The sequence below is a fragment of the Nansenia antarctica genome (genome assembly GCF_963989245.1).
Source record: "Nansenia antarctica genome assembly, chromosome: 4".
NCBI classification, from domain to species: domain Eukaryota; kingdom Metazoa; phylum Chordata; class Actinopteri; order Argentiniformes; family Microstomatidae; genus Nansenia; species Nansenia antarctica.
This window is the reverse complement of record NC_137689.1, coordinates 61,955,595-61,971,723: the sequence shown is the minus strand read 5'-3', so window position 1 is coordinate 61,971,723 and position 16,129 is coordinate 61,955,595. Positions and strand designations below refer to the sequence as shown.

The window sequence follows — 16,129 nt, the reverse complement described above, 5'->3', positions numbered from 1 at the left end:
GTAACATCACCCACAGACTCAGACATACAAATTTCGTTGTATGGTACCTCATAGACAGAGCTTTAACAGTCTCATAGACAGAGCTTTAACAGTCTCATAGAGCTTTAACAGTCTCATAGTCAGAGCTTTAACAGTCTCATAGACAGAGCTTTAACAGTCTCATAGAGCTTTAACAGTCTCATAGACAGAGCTTTAACAGTCTCATAGTCAGAGCTTTAACAGTCTCATAGTCAGAGCTTTAACAGTCTCATAGACAGAGCTTTAACAGTCTCATAGTCAGAGCTTTAACAGTCTCATAGTCAGAGCTTTAACAGTCTCATAGTCAGAGCTTTAACAGTCTCATAGTCAGAGCTTTAACAGTCTCATAGAGCTTTAACAGTCTCATAGACAGAGCTTTAACAGTCTCATAGACAGAGCTGTAACAGAGCTTAGATTACAAAAAAAACAACTAAATACATAAATTACGAAAAAAGTCCTTTCTTCTTCTTGGCTTTTTTTGTACAGGCAGCAGAACTGGTGGAGCCTCTTGGAACCTCTGACCAGTCAGGTAACTTCCTCTTCGCTGGTTGGCTGACATTCTGTGGAGAGAAAACACGTATACACACAGACACAGACACGCGCGCACGCACACACACACACACACACACACACACACAGGCAGAAATATCATCAATCACTGACTCCATCACTCCCTGTTGTGATAATGAAACAAACATCTAAAACTCAAATAAATCAAATAAGTGTGACTGATCCTAGTGAAACCCTCTCGGTGGATAGTACCTTTATGTGACACACTCCAATGCTATTAATGACATTGACAATGACAAAAATGTCAGTAACAGAACTGTCCTGCAAGGCTTGTAGCGACTCATCCTGAAGCTAGACAACAGAGATTACTGAACCAGGAAGTCTCTGTGCTCCGGTAAACAAACCACACCGGCTAAGCAGTCTGACCTAGATGACCTATCGCTCCTCTATATCAACTTTAGCATAGCTAGACAGACACAATGGAACCAGAGTCGCTACATCCGCTAGGCTACATTAGCATACCATGTCTGACTAGTCACAGACTAACACGATTGGTTTGGTCACTTCCAACTTCAACTGCTTTCACCAGTTATGTCATATCAGATGAAATCAGTAGTAACTTTAAGGTGAGGAGGATGGATTCTAAATTAAAAGTATTAAAAGAGGGTCCCTGTCTACATGCAGCTGCATGAACACACACACTCACACACACACACTCACACACACACACCTACCCACCCACCCAAGCCACCCAAAGCCACCCACCCACCAGATTACTCTTCATCACTATTACTCCTAAACCATTTATCGCAACCTCCAAATGTCTTTTACTCCTGGGGAGTCATCTTTCCCTGTCTCCACCAATCTCATTGGTGCAAACTCTTTAGTGACCTCACCAGTGCCGCCATAGCTACAGGGCACAGGAGGGATCAGAGATCTTAGTGTTGATCCACTTAGAGGTAGCTCTAATGCACATCTATTGATCCAAAGGTTAACGTGGTGATCTGGAGATAGAGGAAAGGAAACGTAGACATCAATAGTAAAGGGATATTTCAGGTTGTGCTGAGAGACAACAGAGACAACAGACATCCTGTCTGTTCTTCTCTCACCACACATGGTCAAAGATCTCTCTCCCAAACACACGTGCGCACACACACGCACGCACACACACACAGCGGGAGTGTCAGTGGGCCATGAAAGGGCGGTGTGGTGGTCAAAGATCCCAGATGCTCACGGTGAGCGCTTGTCGACCCCTGACCCAGAGGTCAGACACAGAGTAGGGGTCAAATGTAAGCTAGCTCCAGGCTAAGCTCTCTGCCCTTGCACATGCACACACACACACACACACACACACAATCATCTCATTAGACAGGGCTCGTCGCACACTCATCGATCCGCCCGGTGGGATTAGTGCCAGCCACTGGGGTCACAACCCCAGAGAGCATCACAAATAAACCACAGACTTTGTAGTGAATAACGATTAACTCTGCATTAACTCTCATGCATTCCATGTTGTTCTTTGTGTTAGTCTTTTGAGGGTTTAGAAAGGGCTTAGTGGAGAGTTTCTATAACGCTGGCAAGGTTTTTGGGAGCCAATTGGGAGTTGATGGAAGGAGGATGCTGATGAGAGCAAATATTTAACCAAGGGCACCCCTCTCTCTCTCCCCCCCCCCTCCTCCCTGCCTCTCTCTCCCCCTCCTCCCTCCTCTCCCTCCCGCCTAATTGATGATGACATTCAGTTACTTTGCTATCAAGTTATTCAAGTAAAAGTGAGTACGTTTCCATGACCTCAGTTTAACTTTGAAATTGTACACCACACACACACTACAATCAGAGGTCGGAGCTGTAGATAGATAGACACATACGTTAATGATGAATGAATGTGCAAAAATACTATGTGCAATATGACAACCCTTGTGCACATAAGGTTCAGATACAGGAAAAAGTTAGGATATTTATAGCATAGCATAGAGTACAGCACAGTGTTTTATTGTATAGTATAGTAGTATAGTATAGTAGATAGTGTACATAGCCTTTATTTATGTAAACCAGCTCTTTTCCCTTTTTTATTTTACCCTTGGACCTCTTGTTTTTTAGTCTTTTTTACAAGCACCAGGGGAGCCCCCCCTCCTAAATTTTGTTGTATGGTACCTGTACTGTATTAATGACAATAAAGACCATTCATTCATTCATTAATTCATTAATTCATTAATTCACAATAGGTAGGTAGATAGACAGACAGACAGACAGACAGATAGATAGATAGAGTGAGAGTCAGTGCTATGTGCTGCACCTGAGAATGAGTCTCTGTGAAGAGTGTTTGAGTGTCCTCATCCAGAGGCTGACTGTTCCAGGAGGCCAGCTTTGCTGCGCTGGACTGGGGAACAACCTTGGCGGCAGGAACAGGCGCTTTATAGGCAGTAACAGGCTCTAAAGTACTGGGTTTTACACCGATACTAGGGCCTGTCTCCTGCATGGAGTAAGAGAGAAGAGGAGACATATTCTGTCATGAGGGACACAGACTCAGATATCACATTTATCCAATGTTTCAGTTTCAACTAGCATTCCACAAATATAACTAAAGTTATGATTAGTGTGTCATAACTGTCTTGTATGGAAACTGTGGAGTGGCAATGTAGTTGTGTCTATATGTCTAGGTTGGTAGAACGTCAGGAGGAGGTTAGATGTAATTGTTTCTACTTTGGTAAAATGTCAGTAGGAGGTTAGATGTAGTTGTGTCTAGGTTGGTAGAAAATTAGTAGGAGGTTAGATGTAGTTGTGTCTAAGTTAGTAGAACATTAGATGTAGTTGTGTCTAGGTTGGTAGAACATTAGATGTAGTTGTGTCTAGGTTGGTAGAACATTAGATGTAGTTGTGTCTAGGTTGGTAGAACGTTAGTAGGAGGTTAGATGTAGTTGTGTCTTGGTTGGTAGAACATTAGTAGGAGGTTACTGTACCTCAGGCATGGGGAGGTCTCTGAACAGATCATCCTCACTCATCTCCATCTCGTCTGGGTCAGGTTTGAACTCTGTCTTCACCAGGTGGGTGTAGGTCTGTGGGTCAGGCTTGGTGCTGGTCTGTGGGGCTGGCTGGGTAGAACATTAGTAGGAGATTATATGTAGTTGTCTCTAGTTTGGTAGAACATTAGGAGGAGGTTAGATGTAGTTGTCTCTAGGTTGGTAGAACATTAGTAGGAGGTTAGATGTAGTTGTCTCTAGGTTGGTAGAACATTAGTAGGAGGTTAGATGTAGTTGTCTCTAGGTTGGTAGAACGTTAGTAGGAGGTTAGATGTAGCTGTGTCTACGTTGGTAGAACATTAGATGTAGTTGTGTCTAGGTTGGTAGAACGTTAGGAGATGTTGTGTCTAGGTTGGTAGAACATTAGTAGGAGGTTAGATGTAGTTGTGTCTACGTTGGTAGAACATTAGAAGGAGGTTAGATGTAGCTGTGTCTACGTTGGTAGAACATTAGATGTAGTTGTGTCTAGGTTGGTAGAACGTTAGGAGATGTACTTGTGTCTAGGTTGGTAGAACGTTAGGAGATGTACTTGTGTCTAGGTTGGTAGAACGTTAGGAGAAGTATTTGTGTCTAGGTTGGTAGAACGTTAGGAGGAGTTATAGTTGTGTCTAGGTTGGTAGAATGTCAGTAGGTGATAAGATGTACTTGTGTCTAGGTTGGTAGAACGTTAGGAGAAGTATTTGTGTCTAGGTTGGTAGAACGTTAGGAGGAGTTATAGTTGTGTCTAGGTTGGTAGAATGTCAGTAGGAGATAAGATGTAGTTGTGTCTTGGTTGGTAGAACATTAGTAGGAGGTTACTGTACCTCAGGCATGGGGAGGTCTCTGAACAGATCATCCTCACTCATCTCCATCTCGTCTGGGTCAGGTTTGAACTCTGTCTTCACCAGGTGGGTGTAGGTCTGTAGGTCAGTCTTGGTGCTGGTCTGTGGGGCTGGCTGGGTAGAACATTAGTAGGAGATTATATGTAGTTGTCTCTAGTTTGGTAGAACATTAGGAGGAGGTTAGATGTAGTTGTCTCTAGGTTGGTAGAACATTAGTAGGAGGTTAGATGTAGTTGTCTCTAGGTTGGTAGAACGTTAGTAGGAGGTTAGATGTAGCTGTGTCTACGTTGGTAGAACATTAGATGTAGTTGTGTCTAGGTTGGTAGAACGTTAGGAGATGTTGTGTCTAGGTTGGTAGAACATTAGTAGGAGGTTAGATGTAGTTGTGTCTACATTGGTAGAACATTAAAAGGAGGTTAGATGTAGCTGTGTCTACGTTGGTAGAACATTAGATGTAGTTGTGTCTAGGTTGGTAGAACGTTAGGAGATGTACTTGTGTCTAGGTTGGTAGAACGTTAGGAGGAAGTGTAGTTGTGTCTAGGTTGGTAGAACATTAGAAGGAGGTTAGATGTAGCTGTGTCTACGTTGGTAGAACATTAGATGTAGTTGTGTCTAGGTTGGTAGAACATTAGGAGATGTACTTGTGTCTAGGTTGGTAGAACGTTAGGAGGAAGTGTAGTTGTGTCTAGGTTGGTAGAACATTAGAAGGAGGTTAGATGTAGCTGTGTCTACGTTGGTAGAACATTAGATGTAGTTGTGTCTAGGTTGGTAGAACGTTAGGAGATGTACTTGTGTCTAGGTTGGTAGAACGTTAGGAGGAGGTGTAGTTGTGTCTAGGTTGGTAGAACATTAGAAGGAGGTTAGATGTAGTTGTGTCTACGTTGGTAGAACATTAGATGCAGTTGTGTCTAGGTTGGTAGAACGTTAGGAGGAAGCGTAGTTGTGTCTAGGTTGGTAGAACATTAGAAGGAGGTTAGATGTAGTTGTGTCTACGTTGGTAGAACATTAGATGCAGTTGTGTCTAGGTTGGTAGAACGTTAGGAGATGTACTTGTGTCTAGGTTGGTAGGACGTTAGGAGGAAGTGTAGTTGTGTCTAGGTTGGTAGAACATTAGTAGGAGGTTAGATGTAGCTGTGTCTACGTTGGTAGAACATTAGATGTAGTTGTGTCTAGGTTGGTAGAACGTTAGGAGGAAGTGTAGTTGTGTCTAGGCTGGTAGAACGTTAGGAGATGTACTTGTGTCTCGGTTGGTAGAACGTTAGGAGGAGGTTAGATGTAGTTGTCTCTAGGTTGGTAGAACGTTAGTAGGAGGTTAGATGTAGCTGTGTCTACGTTGGTAGAACATTAGATGTAGTTGTGTCTAGGTTGGTAGAACGTTAGGAGATGTTGTGTCTAGGTTGGTAGAACATTAGTAGGAGGTTAGATGTAGTTGTGTCTACATTGGTAGAACATTAGAAGGAGGTTAGATGTAGCTGTGTCTACGTTGGTAGAACATTAGATGTAGTTGTGTCTACATTGGTAGTACTGGAACATTAGAAGGAGGTTAGATGTAGCTGTGTCTATGTTGGTAGAACATTAGATGTAGTTGTGTCTAGGTTGGTAGAACGTTAGGAGATGTAGTTGTCTCTAGGTTGGTAGAACGTTAGTAGGAGGTTAGATGTAGCTGTGTCTACGTTGGTAGAACATTAGATGTAGTTGTGTCTAGGTTGGTAGAACGTTAGGAGATGTTGTGTCTAGGTTGGTAGAACATTAGTAGGAGGTTAGATGTAGTTGTGTCTACATTGGTAGAACATTAGAAGGAGGTTAGATGTAGCTGTGTCTACGTTGGTAGAACATTAGATGTAGTTGTCTCTAGGTTGGTAGAACGTTAGTAGGAGGTTAGATGTAGCTGTGTCTACGTTGGTAGAACATTAGATGTAGTTGTGTCTAGGTTGGTAGAACGTTAGGAGATGTTGTGTCTAGGTTGGTAGAACATTAGTAGGAGGTTAGATGTAGTTGTGTCTACATTGGTAGAACATTAGAAGGAGGTTAGATGTAGCTGTGTCTACGTTGGTAGAACATTAGATGTAGTTGTGTCTAGGTTGGTAGAACGTTAGGAGATGTACTTGTGTCTAGGTTGGTAGAACGTTAGGAGGAGGTGTAGTTGTGTCTAGGTTGGTAGAACATTAGAAGGAGGTTAGATGTAGTTGTGTCTACGTTGGTAGAACATTAGATGTAGTTGTGTCTACGTTGGTAGAACATTAGGAGATGTACTTGTGTCTAGGTTGGTAGAACGTTAGGAGGAGTTATAGTTGTGTCTAGGTTGGTAGAATGTCAGTAGGAGGTTAGATGTAGTTGTGTCTTGGTTGGTAGAACGTTAGTAGGAGGTTACTGTACCTCAGGCATGGGGAGGTCTCTGAACAGATCATCCTCACTCATCTCCATCTCGTCTGGGTCAGGTTTGAACTCTGTCTTCACCAGGTGGGTGTAGGTCTGTAGGTCAGTCTTGGTGCTGGTCTGTGGGGCTGGCTGGGTAGAACATTAGTAGGAGATTATATGTAGTTGTCTCTAGTTTGGTAGAACATTAGGAGGAGGTTAGATGTAGTTGTCTCTAGGTTGGTAGAACATTAGTAGGAGAATAGATGTAGTTGTCTCTAGGTTGGTAGAACGTTAGTAGGAGGTTAAATGTAGCTGTGTCTACGTTGGTAGAACATTAGATGTAGTTGTGTCTAGGTTGGTAGAACATTAGATGTAGTTGTGTCTAGGTTGGTAGAACATTAGATGTAGTTGTGTCTAGGTTGGTAGAACGTTAGTAGGAGGTTAGATGTAGTTGTGTCTTGGTTGGTAGAACATTAGTAGGAGGTTACTGTACCTCAGGCATGGGGAGGTCTCTGAACAGATCATCCTCACTCATCTCCATCTCGTCTGGGTCAGGTTTGAACTCTGTCTTCACCAGGTGGGTGTAGGTCTGTGGGTCAGGCTTGGTGCTGGTCTGTGGGGCTGGCTGGAGTGCTAGGCCTCTTACCGTGGTCCTCTGTGGGGTTGGTTGGACCAGGGGTCTCTGTGACCTCACTGGTTTGTCCTGTTAAAAACACAAGCATAATAAGTAGAGCCTAATTAGTCACTGGGAATGACCATGGAGTACAGGAGTGACTAGGGTTGGAGTAGGGCTGAGGACACGGCTGAAGACAGGGGTGAGGACAGGGCTGAGGCTGGAGAGAGAGTTAGGGCTGGAGTGGGGCTAGGTCTGGAGTGGGGCTAGGGCTGGAGAGAGAGTTAGGGCTGGAGTGGGGCTAGGGCTGGAGAGAGAGCTAGGTCTGGGACTGGAGAGAGAGCTAGGGCTGGAACTAGGGCTGGGGTAGGGCAGTGCTGAGTGTGTGGTGTTGCTGTTGTGCTGTCATTAAGTAAGTAGGTCTCTAGTAGTAATCAGCGAGAGAGCAGGCTCCAGATGTAATCTTACCTGTACACTTGCCTCCTGAACTCTAAAGCCTGTCGTCGTCCCCCCCCCCACCCCCAACACCCACCTTCCACTCCCATAACAGTTTTATGAGGTGACAACAACTGCCTTCCTGCCTGATTCAACAGTGCCAACTGTCTGCCCTTCTCTCGGAACTACGCACTTGTTCACTAACGTGACGTCTGCCTGTCAATCATTCATGCGATGCATTTCAGTCAGAGAGGAGCCCTCCGCATACAGAAGTAGGCATAGAGCAGCACGCTAGGGTTGACAGGCTACCTATGGAAACACCAAGGAAGGGGAAATGATGACTGCAGCATCACTGATGAGAGACATCAGACATGGTGTTAGGTCGCCCTCTATTGGTGGTTTACAAGTATGCTTGTATACAAGTTGACAAGTATGCCTCCCTATCGTTTTAGGGAGAAAACATTCTTTCACGATCCATTGCTAAAAAGTGTCGTCCTCGAAAAATCTGGTCAAAAGTGGCTTCTGAGACTTGGTATGGTAAATATTCAGCCTAATTCTAACAGCTAACCCATTATTTCAGACCTAAACGAGTGCATAAGGGGGAGGTACTGAAGTCTACTAAAAGACTTCAAATGGGAGAGGCAGGCTAGGGCTGAACAAAGATTTCATATAATTGTTGTTGTTACCTTATTATCTTTAGTACATTCTACTATTGTTGTTGTGGATGTTAAGAGTTGCTCTGTCCAAGACATTTTGTTACATTGTGTTTGTATTCAAAGTAATAACATACTGTATAAGCAAAACGTGAACTTGAGATGACAGCAGCTCTGACCTCTGGCTCTATCCAGGTGAGCTCCTGCTGTAGTCTGGAGTTGCCACCGGGGGGCGCTGTGCGCATGCCTACTCTCTGCATCTGCGCCACAGTCAGCTGGATCAGGAAGGTGCTGACGTCCTCGGGGACCCGGGCACGAATGGCCTTCACATCATTGAGGTCTGGGGGGGGAGAGTGTGTGTGTCAGTGGGCAAATCTTTACTTACCATACCTAGGAACTAGTTTTTCCTGAACATGTCCTCTGACCAGGAAAAACTCTGGTCTCTAAACCATGTGGAAACGTGGATAAAAAGGGAGCCAGTACCGGAGAGAATGGGGTGTGACTGGATGGTGCGGGTGATGCTGTCCCGTAAGGTTGCACCCAGGCCCACTCTCTCTGTGTCCAGGGGGTGGTTGGCCTTGTATGCCTGCAGAAGCTGGAACTCCACCACGTGGGAGGGAAGACTGCGGATGTCACACACCTGCCTCTGAACACACGCCACACACACACACACACACACACACACACACACACACACACACACGCCACACACACACACACACACACACACACACACACACACACACACACACACACACACACACACACAGTCAGATCATACAATTCAATTCAATTCAATTCAATTCAATACAGTAGTAATAATACAGTAATAATACAGTAGATAAACACACTTTCAGGGCTCTAAATGAACCCTTATGAATGAAATAACATAGCGAGGTGATTGTGGATGGAAGTATGAGATGAACAAACACATTTTCAAAGCAAGGCATTTCTATATGTGACCCAGGTCTCCCACTGCAGTCACCAACCATGCTCTTGCCCTCCTGCTGGAACAGCCTGTAGGTGAGTGCGATGCTGTCTGGGAGAGGGCAGGGTCTGGCCCCCTCCACAATCACCGTTGGCGGGGCTGGGGCCGGGGCTGGGCCGCAGTCCACCTGGGGAAGAGAGGGGGAGAAGGACAGTAGCATTAGGAGAGAAATTGGAGACCAGGATCTAGGAGACCAGGGCAGAGATCTAGGAGACTAGGGCAGAGAGCTAGGAGACAAGGACAGAAAGCTAGGAGCTAGGATAGAGAGCTAGGAGCTAGGATACTAGGACAGAGAGCTAGGAGACTAGGACAGAGAGCTAGGAGACTAGGACAGAGAGCTAGGAGACTAGGATAGAGATCTAGGAGACTAGGATAGAGATCTAGGAGCTAGGAGACTAGGACAGAAAGTTAGGAGACTAGGATAGATAGCTAAGAGCTAGGACAGAGACCTCAGAGCTAGGAAAGAGAGCTAGGAGAGCGAGAGAGGAGGTAGGAGGTAGGAGACTAAGGAAAGGTAGTGCTTGAGGACTTTACATGTTGCCGTAGGATTGACTGTTGTTTAGTGTACAAGAATGACTAGAATGAGTAATGTGAGGCTAATGGTACTAATCTTGGATTAGGCCCGTCTAGTACAGCAAAACCCTGCCTTACCTTTAGATGGTGCTCCTCACAAAAGCGTGCTATGGTCTGCAGCAGAGGTGCCAGCATGCTGGACTTGGCCTCGGAGACTCCGTCCACCAGCTTCAGACTAGACAGAGAGCACGGCCTGGAACATAGCAAGAGAAGATAGCCAATCACCAAATAGTAGACCGATAGCTAATCAGCAAACAGTACCACAGATAGCCAATCACCAAACAGTAGAAGGTAAGGAGGAGGACGTTTCCTGGACACAGATGAGGAGGACTAATGAACATTTTCAATCAAACATCTCCATTGTAGATGCATTTTAGTTAACCTGTGTCTGGGAAACTGGCCCTCAGTGTTTTGAGTGTCAGCCATCTTGTTTGTTCCTCACCGTATCTTCGCCATGTCCAGCAGGATCTTGTTTGTGGCCAGGATGGCAGGAGGGATGTCCTTGTCACAGGCTAGCTTCTGACGCTCAGACACTAGCTTAGCATACAGCAGCGTCTGCACAGGGACAACAACACAAACAGCATCAACAAGAGAACATGTTCTATCAGGGAAATTCGATTAGGCACATTATATTCTATTAAGCAGATTCTATTCTATTAGGGACATTCTATTCTATTAGAGACATGATATTCTATTAGGTACATTCTATTAGGGAAATTGTATTCTAATTCTATTTGTATAACATTTATCAGATTGCTTAACGGTGAGCGGCGGCATTTGACCAGCGCTGACACAATAATACAAGCAAGCAGGATACAGCAGGAAACCAGAGAGGGCTGAGGAGATCCCCTTCCACAGCCTCCAGTCTGGAGCGTACCTGGAGCTGCAGCTCCCTTGCTGAGACGGGGGGAGGCTGGGGTTTAGACGCCTCCGCCTGGGTCAAGTGCCTTGCTGCTGGCCTGGGAGAGACCCAAGGTACACGGATCAAACAAACATTTCCACAGAAAAGCCACTTAGCAGAGGTTTCAAGTTGATGTCAACACATATTTTTCGAAATGAATACACTTGATGGTGAAATGTCCTGTCAGTACTGAACTCAGTTCATTATTGTTTAAGGCAGAGTGGTGCTACCTGGCAGGCGAGGGGTCAGGTCTCTGGACCTTGCTGGCACCGGGCTGGGAGAAGGAGTAGGCAGACGTCAGGGTTATCTGAGGAGAACCAGGAGACACGTGTCATGTGTGTTCATCATGTTCCTAATATCTGAATACACCAGCGGAGGCTGGGGGAGGTAGAAATCAGAGGACGGGCTCATTGTAATGCATGGAATGGAATGAGGAATGGTATCAAACACACTCATTCCATTCTATGGATGACCACAATCGCCCATCCTCCAATTTACACCTCCTGCAGCCTCCCCTGGAGTACAGGGAGCAGACATCCCATAATGACCACTGACCTGAGTGGAGGCTACAGACCGTCTGTCAGAAGTGCTGGTGTTTGTGGGGGTGGGGGTGGTGGTGGTCTGGCTGGGTCTGAAATCATACACAGACACAGTGACTGTAGTCAGTAGATGGCACACATATTGCGGAATAACTGCGTAACTACTGTATTAAAGGCATAGCGGAGTGAAAACAGAAAGGACTAGACTGTGAATAACTTTATCACTCTCCTAGCAGAGTAACGACTCAAACAGAACTTCAAAGATGGAAATTGACTGGAAGCCAAAAGAGAACCCATATTTGTGTGTGGAGTGTGCGGTGTGTGTGTGTGTGTGTGTGTGTGTGAGAGAGAGAGAGAGAGAGAGAGAGAGAGAGAGAGAGAGAGAGAGAGAGAGAGAGAGAGAGAGAGAGAGAGAGAGAGAGAGAGAGAGAGTGAATGAGTGAGTGAGTGAGTGAGTGAGCTTTGAAAACGAGAGGAAGATATCAGAGGGGACACATTGCTATGTTCCGGGGTATATATATATATATATATATATATATATATATATATATATATATATATATATATATATATATATATATTATAGTAATGGTATACAATGGTAGCGCTTTAGCATAGTTTCACACTCATTAAGAGAAACAGCTGCAGGAACGTGATGCCAGAGGGAGGGGGGGTGCTTGTCAAAGATCAAAGCAGTCTTAACATAATGCTTTGGCTGCACTCGCTAACTCTAACACACACTGCGCTCTAACACACACACACACACACACAAACACACATAAAAAACTCTAGAAGGCTGACAAGCTAATGACATTCCATAGGCGTCATGTCTATGCCACACACACACCTCATCTGAAATAACTTCCTCCCCTAAAGCCTGGAAGGTCTTGAATTACCCTCTGTATTCTAATCTCAATCCTTGCATGAAGCCAAAACAGACAGTTACACCCTAGATCCGTGTTCAGAAAACCTTTTAAATCTAAAAGGCATGTACGGAGTTCAAAGACAACTTGGTCCTGTGCTGACTCCATGCCGTGGAGAAACCCCTGTTTGGCAGCTAAGCGTTGTGTTTTAACTGATGTGTTTGATGTGTCGTTGGTCCTCCGCTGTTGTCTGATATACAGTAACAGCTGGTGGTCCTCACAGAAGCCTCTGGAACAGCTGGGAGGGACTGGGAGGCCCTCATGTTCCCTCCTCTAAGAAGTGGGAGGGAGGAAGGGAAGACTACTTCTGAGGGGCTTCCCGTAGTGGACGAGTGCATAAGGTGAGGGTTGGGCTGGATCAGGAGGGTGAAGTGAAGTTGTGAGTACCTAGTTGAGTACCTAGTTGAGTACCTAGTTGAGTAACTAGTTGAGTACCTAGTGCGTACCTGAGGACAGAGCAGGTGGTGAGCTCAGCGTTGGGTTGGAGAAGGAGGGTTCTGTGTTTCTCGTCTTGTGCTTGGCTGAACCATTGCCTCCCCTACGAGCAGGAAACATTCACACATCTCAAATTAAACATCTATCAATGTTGTACTCAACTCATCCAACATAGTTGACATGCACAGTAAACAATGGTTTCATTGTTCAAACGCAATTCAACTGTTTATGAATTAAGGAAGAGGAGAGGATGAAAGGACAGAAGAGGGGAGGGAAGGTAGCTACTTTAGACTACTGAGTTGCAGCCGTTATCCTGGGTCAGGTTGAACCTACCTTGGGGGTGATCTTACAGAGGGTGATGAACTTGCTCCGTCCGGTACTTTCCTGCAGGTAGTCCTCCATCATCATCACCCTGGCCAGGGCCTTCCAGCACACCTCTGACACGCTCTTCCCTGCTCCGAACAGCAGGTGGCTCCGGTACCGCACTTGAACCTTCTGAGAATACTGGAGAGGAAGAGCAGCATGGTGATGAGCTACGGCAGAGTTCTACATCAGCCCCTAGCCCCTACACTCTACCCCCTAGCCCCTACACTCTACCCCCTACCCCTACTCCCTAGCCCCTAGACTCTACCCTCTAACCCCTAGTCCCTAACCCCTAACCTCTACCCTCCAGGCACTGCTGTAGATCTGAAAGGATTTGAGTGGTAGTAGCAATAGGGAAAAATAATAATATTTCAATAGAACATTTTAAAATAATAATATTTCAATAGAAAATTAAGAAATAATAATATTTCCATGTACCAGAAATGTCACCATATATGACAGGGTCTGGTGAAAAAGGCAGCAGGTTATTTTTCAGTTTTTTATAGATTATGAAAGGGTAGATTGTAAGCGTTCAAATGATGTGTCATACATTGAAATGCGTATTTGAATGTTGGTACACCTCAAATCAACTAATAGAGAAAAAGGCTTTCAAAGTTTTCACATTTGTCATAGGCAGGAAATGGCCGAAAACAATAGCTGGTTAACTCCACCCCCAACCACTCCCCCAGAGAAAGAGAGAAATAACAATATTTATAAAAGGAAACAATAAGACAAGATACAATTGAGCAATACAATAATAGAATAGTAAAAAATTATTATAATGTTGTGTCCTCATTATAGTCCATAATGCATGTAGTGGGACTTTGGTGGAGGGAATGTGATGTTTTGTGCCTCATCAGAATAGAATTCTCTGATCTTCTCAAAAAGATAATTCTGCCTGGACTATAATGACAATGTTTTGTTTTCATCATTCTCTCTATTTTTCTCACATCTCTCCCTCTCACTCAGTGTTTCCTCCAGGATTTTTCACATTCGTGGCGGAGTGGTCGTCTTTCGCGCGAGCAGCGCGCGCGAATATTCGCGTGCACGCGCATAAAACGCATGCACGCGAAAACAAATATAATTTCTTAAATAGCGGTTAAGTCATTAAAGCCGAGCAGGTGATTTTATATAGAAGGTGATCAAATACCAATATTGTTATGTACGACAGTATGTCATTGCAGCACTTTGTTGCACTTTACGACGTCACGTTCTGTACGTCCGTAGAGCTTTACGACGGTGTGTGTGTTGTCAGAATGAATGTCACTTGACAGTAAACGGAGCTCAGTTTGTATACCTGTGTGGATCTACATTTATTAGCATAACACAAACATAATAAATTAGATAGAACAACCCTGTTCATTAATGCTTGAGTTCATGTTCATGTTCGCACTGTTACTGTGTTGTGTGCCAAATGCACCCCTGTGATTGGTGGAGGTCACGGGGGGGGCGGGTGCTGTGTGTGTTATTGAGACCGTTGGGAGAGAGAGCTCCGGTCACGGGTGAACTAAGAAAGTTGTGTATGAGATAGTTTACAATTGAACGCACAGATTACATGAGAGAAGCTATCTGTCATTATTTCAACCACTGTCCAAGTGGGGACGTTACAATACTTTCGTTTTAGAACGAAACGTAGCGTTTAGCAGTCACCATTCTTGAGCAAAACACTGATACAAACAAACATTCAAATACTCGTGTCGTCTTGATTTTTTTTCCGATGTCAATGTATGACGCATCATTTGAAAGCTTACCATCTGTAGTTTCAGACTATGTAAACAAACGAAAAATTACGTAAGCAAATGGTTATTATTTATCTGGTATAGATACCACTTCTGCGCCGAATGTACCGCCACCTGCACAAATCCGCACCCGACATTGTAATTACCGTAATTTCTAAACGGTTTGTGCTATCGAAAAAAATCCAACTGTCCCTGAAAGCTGAGATGTTGCACTTCAACCAACATATAGGGTATTACGGTAAAATGTGACGTGAGGACATTCTCAGAGTCAGTTTACTCACAGTGATTGGCGGAGCGTTCAGGGACACATGCTTTTTTTTCAGTTCTCCGGTGATAATAACTCGCTGCCTTTCTGCGCAGCCTGAATCAAAGTGGACTGTCTGAATCATTTGGTGGCGGAGCAAATTCATTCGTGGCGGCCCGCCACCAATAAATGCATATAGAGGAAACACTGCACTCAGCAAACACGTGCATGCGCGTATCCCGCCCCTTTGTCACTTTGATTGGTTTCTTGGTCCATATTACCATACGCCCCCGAAACCACCGGAAACTAGCCAAGTTTGCTAACAAATTATAGGTATTTATTAAGTGATCCTAAAACTGTCATTTGTTATATTGAGTGGGCTCTTCAAGACTTTGCGGCACTTCACAATTGCTGAGTTGCAGCCTAATTCACCAGACCGTGTCACATATTCTATCTATGGAATCCTCTCAGATCTCCACAGGTGTATAGAGGCCAGTGTAGAGGCGAGGGGTTGAATGGTGAGCTTTGATTGGTGGATACTCACGGAGCCCCTTAGGAATAGGATGGGGGCGGTGACGCCAAAGTTCTCCCCCATAGCGCTGATTCCGCCCATCAGCTGATAGGCCAGCGGGCCAAAGTCCTGCCGCCCCCCGCCACTGACCTCCAGGCTGGGCCTGTTCAACAATCTGGGGACGGAAGGATGGACAAACAGACACACATACATACACACCCATGTGCACACACAGCCACACACAGCCACACAGTCATAACAAACTCCTTCACAGGTAACATAAAGTGGATTGAGTTGAAGTTGTCCAGTAGTTCGCTAATACAATCCAGTTCGATATGGTTCCATCTCCATAAACAGTGATGGAAATGTTGACAGAACCGGTTCACACTGTGACTGATCATCTATCAAACTATGTACAGTAGGTTATTACACTCAACCTGGTCACCACTACCCACCAGGGGAGGCTAGAGGAGGTAGAAATAAGAGGA

General features: G+C 44.9%; 1 protein-coding gene across 1 annotated transcript in view; it reads right to left on the bottom strand.

The window, feature by feature from the left end:
• Positions 1 to 287: 287 nt before the first annotated feature.
• wrn (WRN RecQ like helicase) overlaps positions 288 to 16,129 on the bottom strand; it is a gene marked incomplete at its 5' end in the record, with an annotated part of 34,789 nt that continues 18,947 nt past the window's right edge. The window contains 17 exons of the mRNA XM_080529571.1: positions 288 to 578; positions 2,822 to 2,998; positions 3,486 to 3,617; positions 4,349 to 4,480; positions 6,743 to 6,874; positions 7,218 to 7,427; positions 8,605 to 8,765; positions 8,909 to 9,071; positions 9,415 to 9,540; positions 10,065 to 10,179; positions 10,429 to 10,541; positions 10,864 to 10,945; positions 11,118 to 11,194; positions 11,443 to 11,518; positions 12,796 to 12,887; positions 13,118 to 13,288; positions 15,675 to 15,798. Coding sequence (XP_080385697.1) covers positions 462 to 578; positions 2,822 to 2,998; positions 3,486 to 3,617; positions 4,349 to 4,480; positions 6,743 to 6,874; positions 7,218 to 7,427; positions 8,605 to 8,765; positions 8,909 to 9,071; positions 9,415 to 9,540; positions 10,065 to 10,179; positions 10,429 to 10,541; positions 10,864 to 10,945; positions 11,118 to 11,194; positions 11,443 to 11,518; positions 12,796 to 12,887; positions 13,118 to 13,288; positions 15,675 to 15,798 — 2,200 coding nt within the window. The 3' untranslated portion in view covers positions 288 to 461. The remainder of the gene's footprint in view (positions 579 to 2,821; positions 2,999 to 3,485; positions 3,618 to 4,348; positions 4,481 to 6,742; positions 6,875 to 7,217; positions 7,428 to 8,604; positions 8,766 to 8,908; positions 9,072 to 9,414; positions 9,541 to 10,064; positions 10,180 to 10,428; positions 10,542 to 10,863; positions 10,946 to 11,117; positions 11,195 to 11,442; positions 11,519 to 12,795; positions 12,888 to 13,117; positions 13,289 to 15,674; positions 15,799 to 16,129) is intronic.